The following is a 12,009-nucleotide window of genomic DNA, read 5'->3' on the forward strand; positions in this document are numbered from 1 at the left end:
TGCAATTATGCACATACAGCATTTGAGATAAAATAATTGAAAACAGAAGCCTGCCCTTCTGGGATGATGAAGTGCATATGTAAGGAAACCTTGTGAATATTTGTACCAGGATAGTTAATAGATGGGGGTAGGGGGAGGAAAGGAAAGGAAAGGAAATTCTGTGACAGGTACCATTGTAGACACAATTTGGTAACAGCCTGTAGTAAGAACATGACAAGTTACAATTGACCTTGAGTGCCTTTCCAAAGCATATGGTCCCATGGTATTGCACTTGTTGCTGGGAAAGTAGCCTCAATTTCAGGCCATTTATACTTGGGTGTTTTAAAAGGGGTAGGGCATGTTCATAGTTTCCACACCCATGACCCCTGCTCTGCACAGACATATATCTTCATTAAATCCGTTGGAATACAGACCTGGGGTAAATCAAAGCAAGCTTTCTTTCGTTGGTTGCAAATCATAGAATGGAAGCTGCGCTGAAAACAATTGGGGTGCAGATCAGGAATTATTACTACAGGGCACAGTGAAGAAAAGAACAAGAGAAGACAAAAACAGAAATTTCAAAGAACAGAAGCTTTGGGGGCAGAAGAGGTTAACAGTAGGGAGAAAGAAAAGGAGATACGAAATAAGGCTGAACCTGACCCAGAGTAGATTAAATAGAAATAAAGTGTAGCTGTGGTAGTGGGAACAGTGTGGAAAATATAAGAAAATGGGGGGGGGGGTGCCAGGAAAAGGAATTTAAGAAGAATTTATTTTGAGTACAGTACTTTGCTTTTTGCCTCTGCACAAATTCCATGCTTCTTGTTTATGAAATAGTCTAAACTCTTCCTGGCAGTGGGTTGTAGCCAGTGAAACTAAATGAGGGTGAGTGGGAACCCTCCCAGCCAAAGCCCTCTTAGCTCCACGAGGCAGGAATCACAAATACATTTACTGGAGCATAAACTCCTGTATTGAAAACTGGGGTTACTTGTAATAAACATACTTGGGATTGCACTACATGTCCAGCTTCTGTACCTGAAAAAGCAATTTTGTTAGCCATATTGATACATACGTATATTGATGTATATGCAGAGGTATCATCATTTTATTTGTACTAGCTCAGTTAGCTTTTGATCTAGAGGGCTCAGTGGTGAACCCTACTTGTGCAGCAAGGCTTCTGACTTTTTCAGGAAACAAATCCTCCAATCATCTTTTAAAAAAAGTTTCTAGAGAGGTCAATGGGAGCATTAAGAGCTGCAGCAAAGACAGGAAGAATGATGGCGGTGGAGTTCCACAAGCTCTTACATGTACCTAATAATTTTTTTCTTTGCGGTACATCTCTTCATTGTTGTTAAGGGCCACTGTAGATGCTGAATGCGTTAATCTGATTCTGACTATTTGTGCATGTGCAAGCACTAAAAGCAGCTATTATCAAGATACCTTGGCTTGTGGAGGGGGAAGGGGAGCACCTGTGTTAGAAGGGGTTAATCCTCCCATTGCTGATGCCCCAATGCAAATGCCCCCCCGGGGGGGGGGCTGATCCCTCTCCTGCCTGTTCAACTACTCCCTTAACACAGGCATGCTAAGGAGCTGTTGCTAAAAGCCCTAGAATTTTGTGGGATGGAGGTAATCTCTAGCACATATATTCCCATAGTACTGTTGCAGCCTTGAGAGTTAAGTGTAAGTTGTATTGAAATTTTAAAAGGATGTCAACCTGAATATAATTACAAAATGAAATGCATCTTCCATAAGCTTATATGAAATAAGTCCAAGCGATATGGGCTGTATGTTTGTATTTGACAAATGGCACATTGATTCAAGCACAACATTTTTGCAGTGAACATGAATTTACATTGTTGGCACTGAACATTGTTTTTCCTTCACTTATTTTTCATAATTATTTTCAAGAGGCTGAATGCAACAGATCTTAATTCTCATGTCTTTTCCCCTTTAGTACTATTTGAATAAAATGGAATACCTATTAAATGCCAACATGTACAGTGCATTTCTAAGATAGTCTTTCAACGCAGCAAAGCTCAATTATCATTATGCAATTTAAATCTCTCATAAAAATGAATTTAATGCTTTTGCAACTAATAACTATGCAAATAAAGTTGTTTCCATTCCACTTAACACAATTAAAATTCTCAGCAAGTTAAATATATTGAATTGTTTATCTATGGAGAGACATGTAGGACACCAATTAAGTTTACACGGATAAATGCAGATTTGTGTTTTGTGAATGTCAAGTTGACAGAAGCTTAATATTGTAAAAAGGGCTAATCAACACAGAATATGTTTAGTGTCAGTAAATATTTACACTGAAGAATGTTTCCCATGAATGATGAGGTACAACAGTCAGCTTATTCTGAATTTTACTAATTAAATTCTATGACTTGCAGTTCACCACATTCATACCATTTATGTATAGTTTTTTAAAATGTGTATGATTCCATGATAAATATAAAGACTCCGGTGATAAAGGACATATGGGCAAATCTCTTCATTCCTCCCCCTCTTTCCCCCATTATTTAAAGTTGTTGATAAATTGTTGCTTCAGTTCTGTTTTGGAGATAGGAGATTAAACATTTTGGTAGTTTGTACTGACTGTTTGAGGCCTTTTTTTGGCAGTCCTCTGCAACATTTGATGCCCCCCATAGCCCTTGTGCTGCCTTCCCCAAGCTGGGTGAGGTGCTGGGCTTTGGGAAGAAGGAGTGAGGGCTCTGTCAGGGTACTTGAATCTTCCCACCTCTGTCCAAAAGCCTAGTTAGTGTTTTTCCAGCTTTGGGAAGGAGGTGCTAGAACGGGCATCCCCAGACTTCAGCCCTCCAGATGTTTTGGACTACAATTCCCATCTTCCCCAACCACTGGTCCTGTTAGCTAGGGATCATGGGAGTTGTAGCCCAAAACATCTGGAGGGCCGCAGTTTGGGGATGCCTGTGCTAGAGTCCCCAAGCCTTGCTTAGTTGGTTTTGGGAAGGCAGCGTGACAAAACAGTGTGCTGCCCGCGGGTTCAGTGTTGAAGTGTTCTTGCGGCCCACTTGGTAAGAAAAGTTGGGGCGCCCTGGTCTAGTGCATTAGGAGTGATTGGGACTAGGGAAGTAGGAATGCCCTACTCAAAGCTTGTATTGGTGGTTACCAGCTATGGCCACAGAACAGCCAGCGGGAAAATGTGTATTAAATTTTTGAAAGATGGTGTCTACCTTGTCCCCTCACCAACATTCCTTCTCCAACTAATCTATTCTCTTGTGAATTTGTCGGATTATGATTATTTTCCTGTCTAGTGAGTGGTTTTTTGGTTTTTTCCCCTATTTTGTTAGGGTTGTTTTACAGGTTATTGTGTGTCTCTTGTTGTAATGTATTGTTCTTTTGTACTGAATTTATGTCATGCTTCATGGTTTTAAAACTTGTACGTGCTTGGAGACTGTCAAATAACTAATAAATTGATTAAATGAGAGAGAGAGAGAGAGAGAGAGAGAGAGAGAGAGAGAGAGAGAGAGAGAGAGAGAGAGAGAGAGACCTTATACTGTGTGGAATAAAAAAAAAAGGAAGAGAATGTTTACCATGCAAATCCAAGCTTTTGTGTCCACCATCCCGATTACCCAGGCAAATTTGTGTGTGTCCCATCTGCTTCTTGGGACATAGAACAAATCTGCAACATCATTCTTATTTTCTGTCCCCCCCCCCCCCCCACTTTTGGCATTGTGTATGAACACTACAGAAGTTACAGATTTCATTATGTTTCCAGTTTTTGTGGCTTTGGTCTCAGCTGCTTGGATTACCAAATGTGGTACAGAAGGAAATATCATTGCACGATGGATGTAATATATAGTTCAATGCGCATGGAGACTGGCCTCTGTTTGATCCTGTGAGAATGTGGGGTTAATGTCTGGCTGGTGTTTTGGAAGCAGCAGGTAGCCAAGAGTAAACTCCTATAGGGGTCCAGATTTCTGTAGCCTCATAGTTATTCACACAGATGGGGGATACCTTGTGAACTTTCACTGAGGTCAAGCTAAACTGCAAATCATACTTTGAAATTTCTGAAGTCTTAGGAGCGTTGTGATTGAGGCTATAGCACCACGGCTTTCAAGTCTTTTGGTGGAGTAGGTTTGCTTAAGCCTCCCAAATTAGGTGTTAGAAATAGCTTAAGATAGACTTGTGAGCTCTTATGGAAAAGGAAAATTGCATGTTAAAGTGCTTATTTACATTTTCAAGATACTACCGTGTTTCTCTGAAAATTAGACACATTTATTTTTCCTCAACAAAACCATACTATGGCTTATTTTCAAGGGGTGTCTTATTTTTTATTAAGTATGGTACAGTTTAACCTACAAGGTTAAACTGCCTATCACCCATGGCTTATTTTCGGGATATGGCTTATATTCCTTTAATGCTTAAAAATCCTGCTATGGCTTATTTTATGGCTATGTCTTATTTTCGGAGAAACAGGGTAGGTCCTATGGATTGCAGGAACTTCTGATTTCTCTCCACATAGTTTGGGATGAATAAAAATAATACTTGATTTTAGTTCTTGGGGCAATCAATAGAAAAAGAGATCTCTGTCATTAGTCACCAGCTATCATATCACCAGGGATCTTACAGCAATTTGGTCAAGAAATAAAAAAGTGGATTGTGTTTTTTAGCATTTAATCAGTCTGGGAACGTGTGGCAGTATGTGCGTAACTGCTGAATTTGCACTCAGGAAACAAATATGTATTGCAGTATTTTCATCAGTGGCTTTTTGTATTTACAAGTGAAATATCTATACAGTATATTACTTCCTTAATCTTACATGTTTGTCTGGGAATTTTTGTTACCTTGAATGTGGATTATGTTTGATTCAATGGTTTTCAAAGTTATTTTGAATGCAGAGTCTAGTTACAAATATTTTACTGCAGTTGACATGGGAATGTGAGTTTCAAAGTTAACAGGTGGTTCATAGACTGACTTAGCTTAATCATATGCCCAGCATCTTACAATATAACTAGTTTTGAAGTGTTCATTGTTTAAGAATTAGTTCTTAAGCTGTATCAGTAAGATGTATAGGCTGTGTCTCAGTGTTTCAGGGGGAAGAACAACATAAAAGAACAATAACAATAATATCACAATATAGGAGAAAATGACTTTGAAATGTTTCAGCCCAAAGTGAACACAGAAAGACTGTTCATAGTCCTCAAGAAGAGGAACAGAAAGCCTAAATATCCTTTTCTGTTCTGACATGTAGAATTCTGTCCAGTGATACTGTTTCTATTACAGAAAAAGCTTAGGCAGATTAAAGAGTTGTGCAACTTGGCTATGTGCACCATTTAAATATTTGTTGTGTGCAACTGTAACATTTTGCATCTGGATTTTTCATTATTGCTAGGGTGCTCTGAGTTGTCCACCTACCCCAAACACCAGCACTCCAAATATCCCTGCAGAGCATGTCCGTTCTATTCCAGGTACCCTTTGTTATTTCAGCATTCAGTAATCTAAGATGTCTAAATATTACTGTGCTTCCAGGTGTGGCCCACAATATTGCATTACTACGGGAAGTGATCATCCATCCACGCTTTGTCCAGGGAGACATCAACACAAAATTTCTTCCAGACGTGTATCCTGATGGCTTTAAAGGTTGGTCCTTAATGGAAATGTTAAGTATTTGGCTGGGGGTGGGGTCATGTGAAATTTTTTCCTCTGAAATAGTTTTTAAATTATTCTTTGAACTTGGTTTTTTTGGTCTCCCTAATTTTACTTTTAAAAATAATAGTGTATTTGAAAATTAAAGTAGTGGTTTCCTTCAACTTCCAGGGAGACTAAAATTCAAGTTGGGTTTTTGGAACCCAGTCAATGTTGCTTTGAAGCGAAACATTTTTTTTTCCATAGCAAGATTTGTTGATTTAAGAGAGTGGCCTGGTTCCGAATTCATTCGCAGCTAGTAAAATCTGGCATGCTGTTAATAAATGCTGGCATTCTGTGAAAGCATTGGCTACATTGTGTTTCAGGAATCTATTTCTCATTGGAAGTCTGCATAATGGCAAGTTGGGTACCTATTCAGTCCCAAGGATTTACCAAGAGCTGGAAGAGCACTCCTCATTTATTTCATTTACACTAATAAACCATTTAATTAGTATAATATTGATTGAAAGTGGACTCAGGACATGGCTTTTGGAGACACTTTGAGTATGAGTTAGAAGAATATAGACAAGTAAGAAAAGGTCTTATGAAAGAGAGAATTTACCCTGGCTGGGTTCCAAAAGAAGTTATATCTTGAAAGCAAGGAGAGATTTTATAAGTTTCCCGTATATGCTTCACTTCTGTTGCTGTGGTGATAATTAAATAGTAATCCTATATAATAAAGTGCAAGTGCCTCTGCGTCCAGTCTCTGTGTCCCTGTGTCCACACTACTGCGCATGTGCCTCACGGACACAGGGATTGGGCGCAGAGACACTTGCTCGTGCGCCCAGGACACTCTCACAGCAACTGGCTCTCGCCGAGGCTCCCCGGCCGGGTCCCGCCGTGCCAAGCCTCACATGGCCGCCACCACCCTCCTTCCCCGCCCACCTGCGTTAGCAGCCGCTGCGGCGGGAAGAGTCTGCGGCTCTTTCCCCCACACCTCCGCCTCTCTTTCCTCGGCCGGCTCCCTCAAGCGTCGGCGCTGCCATTGCAGTCGCAGGGAGCTCCGGCACTGCCAGGCCGGAGCCCCGCCTCACGTGAGGGGAGCCTTTGCCTCAGAGTGGAAGGAGGAGGAGAGGGTAAGGAAGTGCGTGGGTATCTTCCTTCCTTCCTTCCTTCCTTCCTTCCTTCCTTCCTTCCTTCCTTCCTTCCTTCCTTCCTTCCTTCCTTCGTTCCTTCCCTATCTCTCTCTCTGCGTCTCCCCTCACCTGCACCTCAGTCCCAGAGGCGGGGAGCCGGAGTCGTCCCCCTCGCTCGCTCGGTCGTGGCTGGCGGCCCGCCCTGCTCCTCGCTGCACCCCGCCGGGCAGGTCTGCTCAGGAGGAAGCGGGCTTCAGAAGGCTGCCTCCCCTTCTCCTCCCAGACGCAGCAGCCGAGCGCAGAGAGGGAGGGAAGGCCGCGGCCCCGCCGCTCCTCTCACATGTTCTAGTGCCCGTTTACTGAATGGGCTGAATGACACTAGTAGTGAATATTTGTTTCACTGTTGAGGTGGAGAATATATTTTTCTCTTCTTAAATTAGTGATTGACTGTCAGGGTGGCCATGAATCCTACTTTATAGTCCTCTATTTGAAGGAATGTCAGAAAGAGATCAGTCCTCTATTGAAGTCTTCCTCTGTTTGAGGGCTGTCTAGTCTGGTTTAACAATAATGAATCATAAGAAGGGAGAGTAGAGATATTGAAGTTGCCCATAAACAGCACCTGTACAGTGGATAGCTCAAAAGTCTTCCCCAATATGGTGGGATGTATTGTATTTCTATTTAAATGATAGCAATTATTTCTACATTTTCCTTTATACGCATTTGCAGGTCCCCCTCCCCATTTGTATACTGTGTTTTGGTGATGCATTTTCTATATTTTGGAAATGTGTGAATGCTGCACAGCTTGGGCTGTGTAACCGAAGCTTTATACCAAGTCATATGTTGTGAAGGAGTGCATCTGTTCAACCATTTTGTCCTTAGCTTTTAAATGGCTTCTTTATGTTTAAAGGCTGCTTTGCCATGGTGTTTAAGAGGTCACAGGAAGTTCAGAAGGGCAGCTCAGGAAAAAGGAACTTAAAAGGGGGTGGGGAATAAAATTATGGGAATTAGAAACTTAAAACAAACTACCAGTATTCTGATTGACTAACAATTGTGGATGAGGGAGCAGTCGTGTATCTAAGTAAAGTGGGCAAGAGCAATGTTAGTGTTGGCAAGTTGGGAAACTCAAGAGAGAGGAAAAAGCTAGAAATCGGAAGGAAGACTCAGATAAGAAGGACGAAAGGCAGAAACAAGAAGACTGGATGCTGCACTGCTAATGCGCTTAGGTTTTATTACAATCAAGCGGTATACAAATCTTGTTAAATAAAATTAAAAATTAAAAATGAGTTATAATGAGCTGAAATTGTGATCATGGCTAATGTAGGGAAAGCCTAGACCAGGGCTACATACATACCATACATTTAAAGCAAAGAATCATGGGAGCTGTAATTTAGCCCTCCCAGACCTGCAGTTCCCAATTTCTTCTGGAAATATCACAACAAGGGTTAAATTGCTGCTTTTCAAAAACCCTTAGTAAAATCTCAATTTGTTACTGGTTCAACCTATATCTGATGCCTTCCTCTTTTCTCCCATTCCTAGCTTCTTTACCATACTACCCACAGTACAGCGAGTTAACTGGTTCAGTAAGTAATGGGGCTTGCCCGATCCACCCTGTGGTCCCTAATTGTTACCCCCAGATCAGGTTGATCTGGGTCTCCTTTGTCCCCATTACAGGGATGCACCCCCAAAGTAATTTAGGGTGTGTGTGTGTGTGTGTGAAGGGTTTTTAAAACTCTGTTTTAAAATAGTGTTGGTAGGGGGTGGGCGCAGCATCAGAACTTCCTGCTTATCAGGAGGGTCTGATCCTGTGTGCTGCTTTTTCTTTAAAAGTGGTTTCTTCTTTGCAGTTTCTCTGCCTTCTTCCCTCTCATGCCTAACAGTCCATCCCCTGACAACCTTGGATGACTCTGCACTGCTCAACCTGACCTGTTACAATCTGGATCTGTCTTGTAGAATCATAGAATTGTAGAGTAGAAAGGGATACTAATGACCATCTAGCCCCAACCCCCAACAATACAGGAATCTCAACTAAAGCAGTGTTTCCCAACCTTGGGTCTCCAACTATTTTGGACTACAATTCCCATCATCCCTAGTTAGCAAGACCAGTGGTCAGGGATGATGGGAATTGTAGTCCGAAAACAGCTGGAGACCCAAGGTTGGGAAACACTGAACTAAAGCATCCATGACAGATGGCCACCTCAACCCAAATAAGGCCCAGATCCAGTGAAAGCACACTGGATGAAAAGGAAATGGGAGCATGTGCACAGTCAAAGTTTCAGAGGTTATAGGGCTATTTAGTTGAGGCAGCCAAAAAAATAAATACTTCCACTTGTTAGGCAAAAGTGAGTACTACAGATGGGGCTATGTTAGCTGGTTTCGTCAACCATCCCTCTCATGGTGAAGGCTACAGCCTGTGGCACCATAAATAGCAGATTATAACATTTTGTAGAACAACAGATTATGATGATCTTCTCTTAACTTCCCAAATATATCGTTTCTATTTTCTCCCATGAGATAGGTTCCTATTCTTAACCCAATAATGTTCCCCTCATGAATTTGTAGAGTACTAATTACCAGTTTACTCATTCTGCTCTTTGTATCAACAGATTTGGTAGCAAGTAATTTACTAAATTGAAGGTATTGGGTGACCCAAATTCATAGTACTGTTAATGAAATGGAAGAAGCTTCCAAAAATATGACTTAGAAACCACTAATTTTGAATCATGGGGTTGTTTTTTTAAGGTTATTGGATTTACAATTTTGAGGTCTACATTTTGTATGGCTGCATAACATCTTTAGGAAACTTCCATTGCATAATATTAATAATAATAATTTATTATTTATATCCTGCCCATCTGGCTGGATTTCCCCAGCCACTCTGGGCGGCTTCCAACAGAAAAATGAAATAAAATAATCTATTAAACATTAAAAAGCCTCCCTAAACAGAGCTGCCTTCAGATGTCTTCTAAAAATCTGGTAGCTGTTTTTCTCTTTGACATCTGATGGGAGGGCGTTCCACAGGGCGGGCGCCACAACCGAGAAGGCCCTCTGCCTAGTTCCCTGCAACTTGGCTTCTCACAATGAGGGAACCGCCAGAAGGCCCTCGGTACTGGACCCCCTATAACATAAGCCCAAGAGGTGTATAAACTTTAAAGAGAGTTCCTCTCTCAAAACTGATTTATATAATGTTTACTAAGTACTGAATAAAAGCTAGGTGCTGTTGAGTACATTGTGTTAATTAAAGATAAAGGTCCTACCTGTATATGTGCATTTTATCACTGTGATTGTCTTCAGGCACAAATATACATATAACTATGGAGACAGTACTGTGTAAACTGGTGGTGAAAGAATGCCGTGATTTCTACTGTGATTACCACAGTAATATTTAGTGCCACCAGACTTGTAGAAATCACTATAAAAGTATGTCTACTTCTACTCCTCACGTATTTTCTGGTTGTGGTTCAGTATAAAGTGAGGTCAAGTAGAGAAAAGCCACCTGGTAATGGACCCATGAAGTGGAGATCCTTCAAATATTAACAATACTATGCAATCAAATAGGAAAATAGGGTGGGCAGAGGTGTGTGTGTGTGGGGGGGGAGTACTAGGTACTGCACCCTCCCAGTTCTGGGTGTGTGAAATCCTGGACCCATTTGTATAAATGGAGCTGTCAGTTTCAGGAATACATTTCTACTGTGCCTTGTTCCTCACTGTGATCAACCATTCCTTTTATGTTCAAAAATATGGTGTCTGATTATGATGCTTTTACTAATAGGCTTGTATAACGCAAAGTACCCATGTGTTAGAAAAAAACCCCCAAAGATTTTTTAAGATTCAAGGATCAATAAAATAAACATTTTTTTTTACAACTTCTTTTAATTCTATGAAATATCTTGACAGCTTTCCTATTAACCTCAGCTGGCAACTTTTAATTAAATTTTTACTTGGAGTGGAGTACTTGACACATGTTCAGGCTAATTTTCAAGTGTATATGTTCCTCATGTGTCAGCTTTCATCAACACAATGCAGCTTTTTTAAAAAGGCATTATTTCTGTTGCTTTGCATGCTGCAGTGACGGATTTTTGATAGGCTTCTGTATAATAAAGTATTGCAAATCCTGTAACTGGTAAGATCCCAAACTTTAAACAGGTGAAGGTTAGAAAGTTTCTACTTTACTCCTCTCCATTCAAGCAAAATACTATGGCAACCTTTTGGTTTGGAAGAGCATCCAAAAAGATAATAGTATACAGTGGTACCTCTGGTTAAGAATTTAATTTGTTCCAGAGGTCCGTTCTTAACCTAAAACTGTTCTTAACCTGAGACACCACTTTAGCTAATGGGGGCTCCTGCTGCTGCCGCACCGCTGGAGCACGATTTCTGTTCTCATCCTGAAGCAAAGTTCTTAACCCGAGGTATTACCGTATTTCTGGGTTAGCAGAGTCTGTACCCTGAAGCGTTTGTAACCCGAGATACCACTGTATTACGACAAAAGTGTTCTCTTAGCTATTAAGGAAATTCCAGTTTACACAGAGGATATTTAATGCAGTGTCTTCCATGTACACATCTGTATTAGAGCCATAGCTCTAAAGGGGAGCTCTAGCCTGTGGCCCAGTAGGCATTTTTCTCAAGCAGGGATGGTCAGGTGGTAGAATCATGCTCACCAGATTCCTTTCCTCCCTCTTATAGTCCTCTTTCGCATATCTTCTAGGCAGGAGAAGAGGCCAAGATCTCAGAGGCAGCAAACAGATTTTTCTTACCAGTGGGTTTCACACTTTTTTCTCTATGGGCCACTTGAAAACAGCCGAATCTTGATGGGCCACTTTATGGATTTTCTGCCTGTTGTAGGAATTGTAATGGGCTAAGCTAGATGTTGTATGGATTTTAATTGCATTTTCGTTGCTTCTTTTATTTCTTGTGCCACGCTTTAGTATGTTACAGGACCCAGAGTAAGTTTGCTCAAGGGCTGATGCTATGGGTAACCATGGCAAAAGCAACACAAGAGCAATTTGGATGCTGCTTACGACCTGGCTCATACTTCTCTCTGAATAACACCCAGAAGCTCCGTAACAGCACAGATGCCTCTTTACATTTCCCAACCTCTCTATCCCACAATCCTGTGATTAGGCCCTGAGACATGTGGCTTCCTACTAGGAACTGTGTGTGCTTTATCAAGTCTTTGCTTTATCAAGTAAAGAACTGAAACCTATGCTGCTTCAAGAGGTTTAGATACCCACCCAAACTTATTACCAGCTGCAGAATGAGTCGCAGTATGCTTTGCAATGCTGTAGTTGCAATCCAGTTCTTC

At 41.2% G+C, this 12,009-nt stretch overlaps 1 protein-coding gene across 2 annotated transcripts in view; it reads left to right on the forward strand.

Annotated features, from left to right (window-relative positions):
• The window catches only part of PCCA (propionyl-CoA carboxylase subunit alpha), a 233,285-nt gene that overhangs the window by 109,069 nt on the left and 112,207 nt on the right, over window positions 1-12,009 (forward strand). For both annotated transcript variants that reach the window (XM_035114548.2, XM_035114547.2), the window contains exon 17: window positions 5,479-5,589. In XM_035114548.2, the coding sequence (XP_034970439.2) occupies window positions 5,479-5,589 (111 nt within the window). The remainder of the gene's footprint in view (window positions 1-5,478; window positions 5,590-12,009) is intronic.

Source organism: Zootoca vivipara, chromosome 4 (assembly GCF_963506605.1).
Source record: "Zootoca vivipara chromosome 4, rZooViv1.1, whole genome shotgun sequence".
In the NCBI taxonomy this organism is placed as follows: Eukaryota; Metazoa; Chordata; class Lepidosauria; order Squamata; family Lacertidae; genus Zootoca; species Zootoca vivipara.